This window comes from Hydra vulgaris, chromosome 05, assembly GCF_038396675.1.
Source record: "Hydra vulgaris chromosome 05, alternate assembly HydraT2T_AEP".
NCBI lineage: Eukaryota > Metazoa > Cnidaria > Hydrozoa > Anthoathecata > Hydridae > Hydra > Hydra vulgaris.
The window spans coordinates 38,273,931-38,290,920 of record NC_088924.1 but is presented as its reverse complement, the minus strand read 5'-3'; the positions used below and the strand labels follow the sequence as shown (position 1 = coordinate 38,290,920).

Here is a 16,990-nt window from a genome sequence, read left to right as displayed (position 1 = left end):
CAAAATATTTTTAATGGACTTTTATCAGTTTAAATATTAAAAATATTTTTTTAAAATGCATGCATTTGTAATAAAATAACTTTTTTAGATTTATATTTAGAGAACTTATATATTATAACAGTAATAAAAGATTTTGTAGGTATCTTTGTGTACAAAACATATTTTTTACATGTTCAGTATTTCTCATCAACTGACCATTAACCGAAGACCAATCTTTTGTTATAACTTTTTTTATTGCAAAAAGTAGCAAAATATTTATGGTGCATTGCTATTTACATACATTTAGCATGAGATATACATAGTCAAATGTTTGGAGAATATTGGAGGATAGTTTATCTGATACCTAATAGCAAAGGTTAGTAGCAAAAAAAGTATCGAAAACTGTCTATAATGTCTTCGATGCATAAAAACTAATGATTACACTTACGTTAAATTACGTTTTTAAAATTCTGAACGAAAAAAACATTTAATTAAAATAATATATTTTAAGATGAAAGTCAATAAAGTTAATTTAAAACAATAGTAGCGTATGAAAGTTGATAAATAAAAAATGCAAAATAGCGTTTTGGAACACATGTCAAATTAACGTGTAAATAATGCATAAAATTACACTTAAATTAATATTTAAAGTTTTTTTAACTAAATATTTCCTCTAATGAACATGCCTTCACCATTATGACAAATTTTCACTGTTCAATGCCGACATCTTTTGGTATTTTGGCACACTCTGTCCCACTGTGCAAAGGAATTAATAATGCTTACGGCACCTTTAATTTTGCCTGTGTTGTGTCAGAACACAATCTGATAATCTGAGGGAATGTTTGAATTGCAATAACTTGAACCTTTCCTAGAAAGTCTAGTAGACTGGACTCTAATTAAGATGCTCTAATGGCTATTCTATCCTCATATTTAGATATTCCTGTTTCCCAATTATATTTTGGTATCGAAATGTACCACAATTTGTAAACCTCTAATTTTATCTATGTTTTCCTCTCTAATTATCTGTGCCTCAGACTCCACAACAATTTCAGTTTTCCTGTTTAAAGTTGATCTTGATATCAGCATGTTATCAATGTTTACTCCACCAGCCTTGTAACGAGAAGATGAAGACACATACCCAGCCTGACTCCAATTCCAAATCTAGTCATAATTGGAATCCAATTCTGAAAAATGTGTTCCATACTTAACTAAAGGCAAATTTTGATGTCACTCTAAAATCTTTTCTTTTTTTTCTGGACTTGAGCTTGAGGTAAATCAAGTTTGTCGCATTCAGTTATATTGTCACTACCTGTGCTTGAGAAGTCGTCTACCGAATAGTTACTCTCCTTTTTCTTATTAAAAACTCTCATAAACTTACAAGCTCCCTCAGAATATAGACACCAGTAATTATTTACTTGGTGTTCTCTCAGCACACTTCACCAGCAAACCTGGAGCATCTTAAATGTCCTTTTGGAAGCAACTGAACAACCAAATTTGATCTTGATTTGTGTTGTGCTAAAAATTTTTTAAAAAAAACAACCTTAAAAAGTTTACATTGAACATGTAAAAAATGTAGTACTTTTTTAATTACAGATTTACCTATTGCTTTTTTCAAGATTAAGCCAGTAATACCTTCTGAACATTTCTTCATTTGTAGGAAGTTTATTAGGGGAAGTAAAAAAGTTAAGGTTACCTTAGCAAATAAAGTTGTCTCCTCTCCCTTGTAGCTTTTGACGCATTACCAGTATCTTTTCTTAGGGAATTAGCATGACAATTTATGTCTAGAGACATTTTCTAAAATCAATTTATTTTATTTAAAAATCTGCATTGGACAAATTTGTTTGTAGTTGATTGAATCAAGATGATAGTATATAACTAATAATGAGAAATAGTGAAACTAATAAATAAGTTTTATATACAAGTTCAAACCTGTGTTTTAAAAAAATTTCTCGGTTGAAAAAAACTTTAAAACTTGATTTCTACTTTGATACTATATTAGTCTAAGTTATGTTTACGCATAATTAATTTTTACTGTTTATCAAACACGCATCATTAATTTTTGTTAGCCACAGTTTTTTTGAAACATAAATAAAAATTGACTAGAATAAAAATAAATTTTGAATCAAAATTTATTTATTGAAACAAAAGTTCACCTAAATAACCTTCCCCTTAAATTAAAACTTATTTTTTGTTTGTATATAGAGTATATATTTTGTCTTTGCATTTGTTGTTATTAATTTCATTTTAGTTAATATTATTCTCAGTCTGATTTACACTAAAAGCAGCTATTTTTAAACACAAGTGAAAACAAACAATTTCTATTGGTAGCAGCATAAAGCATTTACTCCTTAGTGAAAGCTTAAGAGCAAAAGCAAAACTTTTTTTTAGTAATTGCTTTTTCTGTGAGCATTTTTCTTTTTCTATGAGCATTTGCTTTTTAGCTATTACTTTTACTCAGAGCAATTGCTTGTGAGCAAGGTTTGTGTGTTTAGTTATTCATCCCGCTCAGAGTATAAAATTTAGAATGAAACAGTTAGTCAAAAATTGTTTTTATTAGGTTTAGGGTAAATGTTTCTTTTTTCTTTGTGTTAAAGTCATTTTTTAGGCTTTTTTTTTAAGACTTTTTTTATCATGTTTGAATCTTTATTTTTAGAGCAAAAATCCAATGGGCTAGAGGTATATTATGTACATAAAAGAGTATACTTTTTATATTTTATATCTCTTATGTTTTTGTTTTTTTATTGTTACTGTTTGTTATTATATTTTTATTTTCATTTCCATAGTTCTATTTTTATTTTATTTCAAAACTTAAACAGATTTTATCACTGGTTTAAAGATAACATAATGATTCTAATAAATTATAGTTCATAGGAAAAAACAGTTAATAATAGTTATGTTCATTATATATTAAGGTTTGTTCTGTTCTAAAAAATGAGATTGAATTTCTGGTCCATAATATTAACAGAATGTTATTTTTATTTTATGTAATGAAAATAATTAAAAGTAATGTTATTTTTCTTTAAGATTGTTTTCTTAGTTTAAGAAAATAAGGAGTTTTAATTTTTTTTTAAAAGATAATCTATAATGTTTGCATAAAACACGACATATTAGTTACTAAATAATAAACCACAAAAACATCAGATAACATTTAGTTATCACTAACAAATATCTGAATTTAAGTTTGTTTATACCTTTAGAGGTAGTGTTACAGGAATTGTTGATTTAGAAAATGTGCTTATAGAAAAAAAGTAAAAAAATGATATTAAGTTGTTTAAAATAGAACAGTTAAATATACAGTTAAATTTGTTAAATACACAGTTAAATTTACACAGTTAAATTTGTGTATATTTTTTGTTTAGTAGTTGATTTGATTGATAGTTAACTAAATCAGAAGGTGAATTCTTTAGACTAGTTGACTAAACTTAAACTTAAGGGGACTATCTGGCTTAATGATTGTTCTTGTTCTCAAGAAAACATCACATAAAGAGTTGATCAAATGCAGATTTTTCCCAGCTTTTTTATAACTGTAATAGTGTAGGGTAAGTTAAGTAAAGAAAGCAACGCCAGAATAGAAAATTATCCGATAATAAAAATTTATGCTTTTAGAAATTTATTATAGACAAGTTTGAGTTGCAAGTTTTAAAATTTGCAGTTAGATTGATATCTATATTTACATAAGGATTAAAAGTTTAAAGATCTTTTTTGTGTTTATGTTATAGGAGCCAAAGAATTTATTGATTAAAAATATTATAGATAATATAATTCCATATAAGAGATTATATAATCTGATCATGTTATAGATTATACTTTCTCAACACTACATTATGCTCTTTATGTTCCTCATATTTGTATTATAAGATTTCTAGTCAGCTCAAGTATCCTATCACAATTTGTTTACAAAAATTTTAGGTTGTTATAGACTACTGTTACATTTTGATGTTTTTATAAAAGTTTTTTTTTTCAGAGCAAAAAGTTGGTTGTTGTTCATGTAGAGTCGGCTATGAGTTTTTATGCTCAGGTTTGTTTGAAACTTTTAAAAAATAAGTTAAAAAAAAAATTTTTTTAATGTTTTATTTTCTACCCTATTAAATTATAATTTTTCTCATTAAAATTATATATATATATATATATATATATATATATATATATATATATATATATATATATATATATATATATATATATATATATATATATATATATATATATATATAGGTAATTCTTCGATTAAGTGGCATAAATAATTTTTTTTTTTTTTGCGTTTGTTACAATTATGTCTTATATCAAGTGAGGGCAAGGTTTTGGGTGATAAAGGTCATGATTAGGGTCAGATTTTAGATCATGGCTGGTCCAAATTGGTTTAAGACAAGAATCAGGTTGCTATAACTTGATGATATCCCTAAACCCTAACCCTGATCCTAACCCTTAAATAACCATTTTTTTAATCTGTGGAAGAATGCATCAAGAACATACTTATTAGAGATGTATCTAACTCCGTTCAGATGTTTTTGTGACAAGCACAAAAAACAAATAAATATTTTTAATATGCACAACTTAACTTTTTATATTTTTTTTATATATGAATTTATTTTGATTTTATATATATATATATATATATATATATATATATATATATATATATATATATATATATATATATATATATATATATATATGCGCATTCACACGGAAAAAAACACATCTAAACTACTTCAGTATTTGTGTTAATAAGTTTTTTTATTGAAACTTAAAACTGTTGGCATAGTAAAATGGTTTTCATACTTTTCTTTATATCTTTGGTGAATTGCGACAGTTGTTTTTTTTGTTTGGATGACATTCAATCAAATGAAAGTAGGAATTTACTTGAGGAATTTTGTTCTAAAAATGAAGCCTTTTATCTGGATGGAAGGTGTTGCTTCAAAAATGGAACTATTTTGATTGGTGTTGATCTTAGCAATTGTAAGTTACAAAACCTGGACATGTATCGGAGTAATTTATTAGACATTCAGAATATTCAATGGCTTGCAGTCAATCAAAATCCAAATTTGACCTTAAATAATTACAGAGGATTTATAGAACTCTCACTGTTGGTTATTGATAAACCTCAGAATTGTGACAAGCAATTTTGCAATCAGTCACTTGTCAAAAATGGATCTGCAACATATGTTTGTGCTGCTCCCATCAATCCTTGTGTAAACAAAGAGTGCCCTAATAGCTTAACAGAATCTGTGAAAAAGTGAATAAACAAGATTGCCCTGAAAATTCCAACTGTCATCCAGATGGACCAGGTCTTTTTGAATGTAATTGCGCTAAGGGCTGGCACGATTATCGTTGTTTAAGAAAGCAAGGTTTCCCTCTTACACAAGTATGCAATTACGGGGATATGTTTTTTATTGTTCCCATAACGGTTTTTTTTGTACTTTTTTTCTACTATTTTTATCATATTTATATAATTTTATAAATTTTTATTTTATATCTATTTTTATTTATACATATTAAAATTGATTATTTTATTGCAAAATGTATATTTTTATTATTTTTATTTATTTATTATTATTATATTTATTTTTATTATTTTTATTTATTTATTATTATTATATTTATTTTTATTATTTTTATTTATTTATAATATATTATATTTCCATTTTATTTTTATCTATTTACAAAGATGATTAATTACAGTATATAACCATATTTAAACCTTGCCATAACCTTAAGCTTGACCTTGATGCTGAACCTAACCAAACCCTCAGTTGATGTTGCAGCACTCTCTTGCAGGGACATTTTTTTTTTACAAAAAGGTAATGCTACATGGACAAAAATCTAATGGGTACACAAAAATGCCCTCGATAATGTTCCCGTAAGTATTCGTTTTTTTCTAAAATCTGTCCCTGTAAGTGGTACTATAGATGTATATAAATATATATATCTATATATACATACACACACACACATTTTTTATCTATTTTATTGGGAAAGCAATGATATAGTAAACCTAATTTTGAATGCCACTTTGCCAAAAATCCTGTGTTTGTGTCATGCACCAAACAGTATATGGGAAAAAGAGGAGAAAAGAGAAAGAGGGGAAGGAAAAAAAAAAAAGCAAAAAAGTTATGAAAACACATAATAAACTCCATAACTCTTTTTTTAACTATTTAAAAATACTTTTAATCAAAAAAGTTATTTAAAAAAATCATTTTATCATACCATAGCATGGTTTTTAAGTTGTAAGGGTTGTATAAAAGTGTTTTGACGCTTGTTAACACTCCTGTTGTGTAGCGTTAAAAATCGTATTGTATATCCATAATTGAGAACTTTGATAATGTTATATTGCATTTTTTTTACATATTATACATGGTTGTTAATAATAATTTATTCTTTTTTTCTTACATCATTGAATGCGTTGTTTTATTTGTTATTTTTAAGCATTGGATTCTATGACAGTAATGATTATTCACAAAAAAAACATAAAAATGCTTGTAAACTTCAAGTAAAAACTATGAAACTTATCATATAATAACATCAATATGTGCTAAATACACACCATATATTTTGTTTTTTTAACCATACTGTTCACTGCATTAAGTCTGATAAAGCTGTTTTATTCAGAAGTGGTAAAAAGTAAGCGTTTCGATGTCACGCTACATAGAATTAATTTTTGAAAAAGTTTCAAGACTTTAATGCTGTAACTTTAACATACTAAATTATATGATTGTATTTCACATTTCCGGAAAGTTTTAAGTCATTTCCATTTTTAGTTTATTTTTAGTTGCCTAAAGAATGTCAAATGTTACGACGGCCAATCTCGCAAAATTGCCCAAATGGGCATCTAATATATATTTATCTAGGTTTTTTTTCACTTATTCCCTGTTCGTGTAACTCTGACATAACACTTACGTATTAATCATTCGGAAGTTATTTTGTTTTAAAGCGCCTTAATTACTTACAAAATATCATGCGTCAAAAAAAATTTATTTTATTTAAACTTTATTAACTCATTTATTACATTATTGTGTGGTGTAGTGGTTAATAATTTTGATCATGGTGCCTGCCCTCCAGGTCCTATTGGAGCCTGTTTTCGTTGTGTTTTTTTTTAAATTTTTTTTTTATTAAGTAATTGATGCTAATATATTAATAATAATAAATATTAATATAATAAAAGACACAGCAGTTAATAAATATTAATTCAGTTAATAACATAAATCTGCGTAACATGTCTTGCTTTTAAAGAAAAATGTTATCATTAATGCTCTTACTTTCAAGTCCTTAATACAAAGGACGGGGCAATTTAAGTCTAGATTTAATGAATGGGGGGGGGGTTGGTAAAAGTGGGAGTGGGAATGGGGGGAGTCCTAATAAATTGGGGTAGGCAGGAAAATTTCCAAAAATTAATAAGCGCAATTAGCTAAAATTAAATACAAAAAATTAAAGTGCTATATAATATAATAAATGTTTAAATCAAGTTTTTATGAGTTTGGATTAATAAACTTTGAATCTTTTTTCTTTACTGTTTATAATTTTATAATAACTCTTTTTAAATAAAGTAACAATTTTGAATGATTTTTTTTTAAATCACTTTCAATTTAGATTATAGTGTTTTTTAATTTAAAAATAGTAAGTATCCATATAAATACAGTAATAATATGCATTTTTAAAAAATTGATATTTTAACTCTTTTTAAAATCATTTCATACTTAGTTTAAATATAAATTTTTTTAACATACATTCATATGTAAAAATTAATACATAATATTCGAACCCTTAAAATGCTTTAGTAAGTAAATGAAGTAAACAAAAAAAAGATTCTCAAAAATTCTTTGTAGTAATATAAACCATAGAAAAAATAACTCATTTTCATTTTAATGAGAAGTTGCTCTTTTCTTTTGTCAGAAATGTGAGGTGTTGAAATGCCTGTATTCTGCAATTTTTTTTATTCAAATGATCATTGAGGTGAAAACAGGCTTTCTTGCTTACTATGAGTTTGTAAATAAACTAATCGTTATCTTGAAAAGGTAAGCTATATTGAACACGTAACTGTGCATCATTTGGTTTTGCATCAACACGTAACTGTGCATCATTTGGAACACGTAACTGTGCATCATTTGCAAACCAATTGAAATTTATATGGGAAACGAAGTAATATGTAAATTTTTTGCAAAAACTGCCTAGACATTACTAACTGTTGATTGCCTGGTGGAAGTTTTTGGGCTTTCCTCAATTCTTGCTTCCAATCAAGTAATGTTCACATCATTTTGAATTGATAAATACGCTATCATATAATCTGTTAAATAAATTATGTATGTATGCTAATATATATTTATATTTAGTATATGCAAAAAGTTCTAGCTCAATTAAAAAAGTGGTTGAAAAATAGATTGCAGTTTTGATAGCATAAGACTTTGCATAGTTGAATTAAAACCAAGTTAATTAAAAACTTATAAAAGCTATATAAAACCTTTCAGTTCAAATATGAAAGCAAAAAATAATTTTTTTTTAATGTTTTTTTTTTAATTTTAGAAGGTTGATAAGAGTGATGAGAATATTTTAACAGAGATAACAAATGAACTCAATATTTTGTGCTCATCTCAACCGAAGGTTTCAGGGCAAATTTCTACTCAGCAGGTTTGTTAATAGTTTGTAAAAAACAATTTTGAGGTTTTAATGATTATAATTTTTGTAATAAAATTTTTGTGACAGGTATATGGATGTGTTTTTGCTGAAGATGGAGTGTGGTACAGATGCCGGGTAGAAAAAGTATTAAACAATAACATGGTAATCTAATTTTAGCTAACATTGTTGCTTTTGTTGCCATTATTATTATTATTTTTACTATTATTTATAAGTGTTAGAAAACAAAAAAAAATCTAAAATCTTTGTTTTGAGTTAACGATTAAGGTGGACTTAAAGCAGGTTTTGTATTTATATTTATATTTATTTACACTTTGCCGATAAAAAAAAATTTACAATCGTAACTTATAAAAAAATAGTTTAGCAATAGTACAGCTGAGCCCTTAATAATTCGATGACTTGAAAACAGTGGAAAGTCATATAGTGAGATTTCAAATATAACTTGGTGTCGTAGTGGATTGGTTCAAAACACTTTCAAACAACAAAAATGTGTTGAAACTAAAGTTCGAGAAAGAAAAATAATTTACAGAAATATTAATTATTTGTAAAACTAAAAAGGATTTGTTTATCTTCAGCAATATCATTAACAAAAATTTTAAATGTAAATTTACCAAAGGTTAGAGGACATTTACAAGTCAGGTTTTCAAAACTCAGGTTTCAGGTAGTCAGGTTTCCCGAACTCAGTGGTAGCTCTCAGAGAGGCTGATTCCATCAACAGCTGAAAAATATCAAAGTATTAACAGTGCCATGTTGCGCATGGATGGTGTTCCTGTTTGTACTTTTGATGTGCATTGCGGAGGCCACATTTGGAGCCCTTTGTTACGGCTTAGGGTTTATTAGTAGTAATGAGGCATTTGCTTGGGCTATTAAATGGTGTTCTGAGTACTATCTATGCTTTGAGTCAAGTTCTTCAATCTAATTTAAAAATGAATAAAGTACCAAAAACTATAAAACACAAAAAACCATCATCATCACCAAGTTCTCTAAACCTATCGTTCACTAATATTCGTGGTCTTCGAAGTAACTTTTCTTCTGTTGAGTCTTATCTCTTGCAAAGTTCACCAGACCTACTTGCTCTTTGTGAGACTAATTTGAGTTTAACTGTCTCATCTTGTGATCTTAGTGTTGATGGTTATCTTCCTCTAATTCGTAAAGACTCCAATAGTCACATGCTTGGCCTGTGCATTTACATTCGTAAGAATTCACCCATTTGTTGTGAAACTAGGTTTGAATCCACAGACTATTCTTTCATGTGCTTTCATTTAGCACCACTTCACTCTATTGCCTTTCTCTTTGTTCTATATTGCTCTCCTTCATCTCAAGACTGCACTCTTTTTGTCGTTATTTCTGATCATATTGAGCCCTCTCTCTTTATCCATCAGCTAATATAGTTGTTGTCGGTGACTTTAATGCTCACCACTCTGAATGGCTTGGCTCTAGTGTCAGTGACTCTGCAGGCATTAAAGCCCACAACTTTTGCCATTCTCAATCCCTAACTCAAATAGTCAACTTTCCAACTCGCTTTCCTGACAACCCAAATCATCTACCTTCTCTACTCGACTTATGTCTTGTTTCTGATCCTAGTCAGTGCTCAGATTCTCCACATTCACCCTTAGGTTCTTCTGATCACAGTTTGATCTCTCTAAAACTAATATCTCATTCTTCTTCATCACCTGAATCCCCCTATTATTGAACCTCTTACAACTACAGTAAAGCTGACTGGGATTCTTTCCGTGATTTTCTTCGTGATGGCCCTTGGGTAGAAATCTTTCGTCTTCCTGTCAACAAATGTGCTTCTAACATAACTTCGTGGATTCAGGCTGGCATGGAATCTTTTATTCCCTCTCGACGATTCCAGGTTAAACCTCACTCTCCTTCATGGTTTTCCTCACACTGTGCTGCTGCCAATCGAAACCGTTACTTTCATATTTATCAGCAAAACAATTGTCCAGAAAACAGACGTCTGTTTATAACTGCTAGAAGCAATTGTAAAAAGGTTTTGTCTAACGCCAAAACCCGCTATTCTCAGGTCATGAAATCTCGTATCTCAAAAATTAGGATCTCGTGACTTCTGGAGAATCTTCAATAATATTAATAATAAGGGCAAATCTATAATTCCACCTCTCTTGTATGGTTCAGACTTTGTCACCTCACCTAAAGACAAAGCTGAATTGTTTGCTAAAAACTTTTCATCAATATCATCTCTTGATTCCACTAGTTGCGTTCTACCAGATATTGCCAACAAACAGGTTGATCCATTGCTTGACATTCATATCACTCCAGCTTCTGTATCTAAAGTGATTTCCTGCTTAGACTCTTCTACAGCTTGTGGCCCGGACAACATACCTGTTGTTGTCTTGCAGAAGTGTTCTCCGGAGCTGTCGTCTATACTCTCAAAACTATTAAACAAGTGCTTATCAGAGTCGTGTTTTCCAGCTTGCTGTAAACCGGCATCTGTTACCCCTATCTTCAAAAATTCTGGAGAGCGATCTGATTCGTCTAACTACCGTCCCATTAGTGTTCTTCCTATCATAAGCAAGGTTTTTGAGTCTTTAATTAACAAACACTTAATTTCTCATCTTGAATCTAATAACTTACTTTCTGACCATCAATATGGATTTTGATCTTCTCGTTCTACAGCTGATTTGCAAACAGTAATAACTGATAGGTTTTATCAAGCATTAGATAAAGGTGGAGAGGTTAAGGCCATCACTCTTGACATTTCAAAAGCTTTTGATAAAGTTTGGCATGCTGGTCTTCTCCATAAGCTTTCTTCTTATGGTGTATCCGGCAACATCTTTAAGATCATTGAATCCTTCCTTTCCTGTTGCCATATCTGGGGCGGTTCTTCTAATGATACCCTTTCTCTTTTAGACAAGGTGCAAAAACGCATTGTAAACATAGTTGGACCTGCTCTTGCAGCCAACCTCCAACCATTATCACATTGTCGTAATATTGCTTCTCTTTCTCTTTTCTACAAATACTATAATGGGTACTGCTCTAAAGAGCTAGCGTCTCTTGTGCCATCTACTAAAATTCTTTTTTTGGCCTTGTTGGAAGCAAAGATGTTTAAAATAAATAAAAAACTTAAAGCAAATTCATTTTCGAGATCTAGAAGTGTGCTTTTATTAAAAAAAGAACATAAAAGCCAGGCGGTAAAAAAAAGTTTTTTCATAAATATTCTGCATGGAAAAATAAAAAACTGGGCATGGTTTCTTGGGCAGATAAATCGAAATTTTATACTTTTAGATAAGATGGTGAGTAATTTGTCCACACACCACCAAACAAAGAGTATGATACATTATTTTATTTATTTACACTTTTGCCAATAAGAAATTTTTTTTGCAGTCATAACTTATTTAGTAAGTTATTTTTTACAATTGTAAAATATTAAAAATATATACATGACCAGGGCTAAAAGAAGACAAATTTAGTCTTATCACCAAGCCCCAAAGCCCCATTACGCAAAGAAAAAAAAAGAAAAATTTTTTTTTTTAGTGTAAAACACCATAATACTAGTTGTAGTAGCATTATGGTGTGGGGAGGTTCTTGTCATCTAGTATTGGTCTTATTTCCTTAATAACAGACATTGACAGATGACATTTATGCTAATATTGTTCTTGTCTTATGCTGAGGATAACATGCAATTGCTTTGGATATTTTAGCAAGATGACAGTGCAAAACATATGGCTTGTATTGCAAAAAGATGGTTTCAAAATACTGGTTTAAAATAATTACATTGGTCAGCGCAATAAGAAGCATTTTTCTATTGGATTTAAATTGCCAGAATTAAATTAAATTATAAATCTAATAGAAAAATTATGTAAAACTGTAAAAAATGAGATAGCAAAACAAAAGGATCAGCAGGAGGCTATAAAAGTGGCATGCTATTCCATTATTATCATGCCCTAATTTAGTCAACAGCATGCCCAAAGATTAAAAAAAACAAAAAGGACATGTAACAAAAATTATTTTTCAATTGTCTTAGATATTGTATAAAGTGATATAATAATAACCTTTTGCAAAAAAAAAATTGTTTCTGTTATTGTTTTGTTATTTTTGTTAAATGGTTATTTCATAAACATTGATTTTTCTTGATTTTTCAATTTAAAATCAAATTAACTATTTTTGTATTCATTATTAGTATTTAAATAGTATTAATTTTTTGCTATGTTGTTTCTTACATTTTGTAAAAACAGAGGATTGAATTTTAATTTTAAATTTTAACAATTTTATTCCAAATGAAAAGCATTTTCTAAAAACACATAAGTTTCACAAAATCTTTAATAGGAATGGCTTAAATGCAGTATCTTACAAGCATCTCCAATATTATTAATTCACATAATAAAAAATATTATCAAATGTTTCCAACATAATTGCTCCAACGTGTAACTTCCAGCAACCTTCACAATGTCCTTTGTAAAGTACGTGTCAGTAAAAGTATAATTTATGTCTGCAACATAAAAACATTACCATAGGATGTTTTTAATTATATTGGTATAACGGAGCACACCAAAGATCGCTGGTACAAACAAAAAAACTCCTTTTAATACCAAAGTAAAGCTAATTCCACAGAACTTTCTAAATATATCTGGGAAATCATAAAAGGAATTTTCAAATCCTATTCTTACATGGAAAATTATTGATAGGGGGAAGCAATTTAAACTTGTAGGAAATTTGTGTTATCTTTGCTTAACCAAAAAATACCATATTGTTATGTCATCTTTGAAACTATCGAATCAATGAGATGACATTTTATCAAAATGCTGCCACAAAAACAAGTTTGTTATCTGCAATTGTTATCTTTTGTCAATACGGTTGTTTGTAACCTTTGATGATCGCACAAAGCGTGAAACTCTGAGTTATGTTTCAAATTTAATTGTAATGTGTGTGTACATATATATATATATATATATATATATATATATATATATATATATATATATATATATATATATATATATATATATATATATATATATATATATATATAAATATATATATATATATATTTATTTATTTATACATACACACACATATACACATAAACATTCATATATAAATGCAGCATTAGATGTACAATGATAAAATCATACTTAAATTGGTAGCCGCAGGGGCTTCTTACAATTGGGAACAGGAAAGGCGTGCAATCTCAGTCCAATCTTGACCACGCCTGTAATTTTTTGTTGTTGTTGAAAGCTTGACCAGGTAATTAGGTAATTAAAAAAGCACTGAAAAAAACCGACAAAGTAAAAAAAATTATAAACTTGTTAAACTATATAAAAAAGAAATCTTAACAAAAGAGAAATTTTAAAAGAAATCAAAACCTATAGCTTTAAAAAAAATCAACTAATATAAATCTGAAAAACCAAAACTCTAATAGAAAGTTATTTTTATTTATGTATTGCAATTAGATGAGTTTCCAATTGATTTTTTTAATATCAGGAGAATAGCATTTAAATCTTTTTTTCTTTTCTTTTTTTTTTAATGTCTAAATAAAAATAATTATATGATTATTTTTTATTTATTTATGTATTTTTATTCATCAATCAAAAAAAAGAATACATAAACAATTATAATAAAAATAATATAAATAATTTTAATTGAACATTAACAATAAAACAATAAAAAAGATAAAAAGATTTTTATTTCTCCTAATACAGTTAATAACCTTTTAAAACCAATGCAACGAACTGTAAAACTTTGATCTTTTCTAATGTTTTTATTATATTAGGTGAACTCTTTCAAATAAATAAAAAAACTTATATCTAATTTTTGTTTAATAAAATACTAACTTTATTTAAATTATCAAGGTTTTAAAAAAAGTTTTTTGAAACTGTTTCATTGTTGTTGTTGTCTATAAGATTAATAATACAAATAGTTTAAAAAAAAAATTACATTCATCATTAAAAAAATACTTTTGAAATTCTATGATAATTTATTTAATGGCATTTTAAAACATTATTTGAAAGTGTTTAGCTTAGTGTAAACAAATTTTATTAGAAAGTTTACATTTAAAAAAATAACTTTGTTATGTTTTCAACTTTTAAATTTATGGATTCATCAAAAAAGTTTAAAAAAAAAATTGTTTTCGTTGTTGTTTATAAAATTAATTTTACAAATGTTATAAAAACATTTACAAATGTTATAAAAACATTCATTGTAAAAAATACACTTTTTAACAATTTCTTTTGATAATTTAAATGTCTTCTATAGTATACAATCTTTAAAAGCAATTTCTCACTTTATTACCTTTTATTTTATTTGACTCATTTTTCAAACATTTTAAAAATTTTAAAAAGCTGTGATTAAGTTGTCGCAAAAAGATAATAAATGCGTTGTTAAGAACATGTCTTTCCTGTTCACAACTGTAGTACATACATCAACTATCTTATAGTATGCTGCCAGTAGGAGTGCTGCTACATCTAATAAGAGTTTGGGCTGGGGCAGCAATCTTTTCCTTCCTTATTCTTCTTTTCTTTTTAAAAAATTAAAGTGCTCATTTTATTTTATAATAATTTTATAAGGGGTACAAAAATATGTTAGGAAATTGTCTATTTAAAAATGATTTGTTTGTGATATAAATTTCATAGTCATAAATTTCAAAGTCATAAAATAATAGTTTAAAAATATATATATTATACTCCCATCATACCTTAAAATCTTAAAAATATGTGTTTAAGCTGTTTGATTAAAAATAATTTTCTCAAACATTTTTTTTTCTTTTGAATACTTTAAGCATTAAGTTTATAATTATAATTCTTTTAAATTTAATTTTGAAGGTTCAAGTTCGTTATATTGATTTCGGAAATTGCGAAGCTGTTGAAAAAAGTAGTCTTGTCATACTGCCTGTGACTCTATCTGGTTTTTCTCCTGTGGCATTAAGTTATTCTTTGTCAGGAATAGAACTTGTAAACACAGAAGAAACATCTGAGTTGTTCATTAAGGTTTTAGTCGTAACTAAGTTTTTATTAGTTTTTATTTATTATTGCATTGGTATTGTATTTCTATTATTTATATATATATATATATATATATATATATATATATATATATATATATATATATATATTGTGAATTTTTTTTTTTTTTTTTTTTTGTAGGGTAGAGAAGCTTTGAAAGACATTATTCATGATAAATATGTTGAAATCAGTACAGAAAATTCAGACGATAAAAGTATCTACAAATATTAAAAATATAGGGTAGAGTTGCTGTAATTAGAACAGCACCTTAGTTAAAACAATTGCATTTATTTTGAAAATAAAATGTCTCTTGGCTATATTTTGCATTTTTCTAATAAAATGCCTTATTTTTCTACATTTTGAGAGATTTTAAAAGTAATTCCTCCAAAAATGCACGTGCACGATTGATTTAAAGCATTTTTGTGTCTTTTTTTCAATGACTTTTTTTTTTTTTTTTTTTTTTATTTGGTAATCTAATTTTTTTCTCACTATATTGTTTGCACTGGGTAATATGCAGTGGGTTATACGGCTTTTTGTGTTTAATGCAATTACACAAAATAATAATGCAATTAAAATAAACAAAAAATAGTGCAATTGAATTTAAAGTGCAAACAATAACATAAATTTATATTATAATTTGCAGCTAGAGAGCCTATATACTCAGAGAGGCGGCATAAAGAAAATGGCGGCCATGTTTTTGCCAAATTAGCACATGACTTAAATGAATTTAATTAAAAGCAATTATAAAACAATATTTTAAACGAAAATTTGTTTTGAAAATTTGTTTTGAAAATTTAAATATTTTGTTGTTGTTTTTTTTGTAGTTTTTAATAAAATTATTTATTAAACGAAAATTTATTTGGCAAATAAATAAATACTTTAAAAAAAACCATTAAAAAATTACTTGTAATTTATTAGCGTTTTTTTTTTAAAGAATTTATTAGGAAAATTCTTTAAATTTCTTTAACTCTAGAACTCATATATATTTAAAAAATATCATTAAAATACATTATAAAAAAACAATTTAGCCTAGTATTACTCAAGATTAAACTTGACGTTCTATCCAAACCTTTAAGTAAAACAATTTGCTCTTTTTTTGTGGATTGTGCACCTTACTATCAACTATATCAAGAAAACACAATAAAAATTGAGTCATTATACAGTATCGTAACTGTACTTTGATAAGTAAATCGTTTTTGTATTGAAAACCTGTAGGAGTTACTTGTTTTGTGAATGTACCAGTTATAAATATTTTTTAGTAGGTTAGGGTAAATCGCAATTTCATATTAAAAGTTTTTTTTTTCAAGAACAATATTTGGTTGTTTCCACCTTAGTTTTCTACTTAGACTCAATACATATAATCCACATAGTACCTCTATAATTTCATTGAAAAAAGCTTTTATTTCATTGTAAATTTAGTG

At 27.2% G+C, this 16,990-nt stretch overlaps 1 protein-coding gene across 1 annotated transcript in view; it reads left to right on the top strand.

Annotated features, from left to right (window-relative positions):
- Nucleotides 1-16,990, top strand: part of LOC100213304 (serine/threonine-protein kinase 31) — a 95,355-nt gene that overhangs the window by 52,162 nt on the left and 26,203 nt on the right. The window contains exons 6-11 of the mRNA XM_065798109.1: nt 2,633-2,655; nt 3,944-3,997; nt 8,497-8,601; nt 8,677-8,751; nt 15,390-15,554; nt 15,711-15,783. Coding sequence (XP_065654181.1) covers nt 2,633-2,655; nt 3,944-3,997; nt 8,497-8,601; nt 8,677-8,751; nt 15,390-15,554; nt 15,711-15,783 — 495 coding nt within the window. The remainder of the gene's footprint in view (nt 1-2,632; nt 2,656-3,943; nt 3,998-8,496; nt 8,602-8,676; nt 8,752-15,389; nt 15,555-15,710; nt 15,784-16,990) is intronic.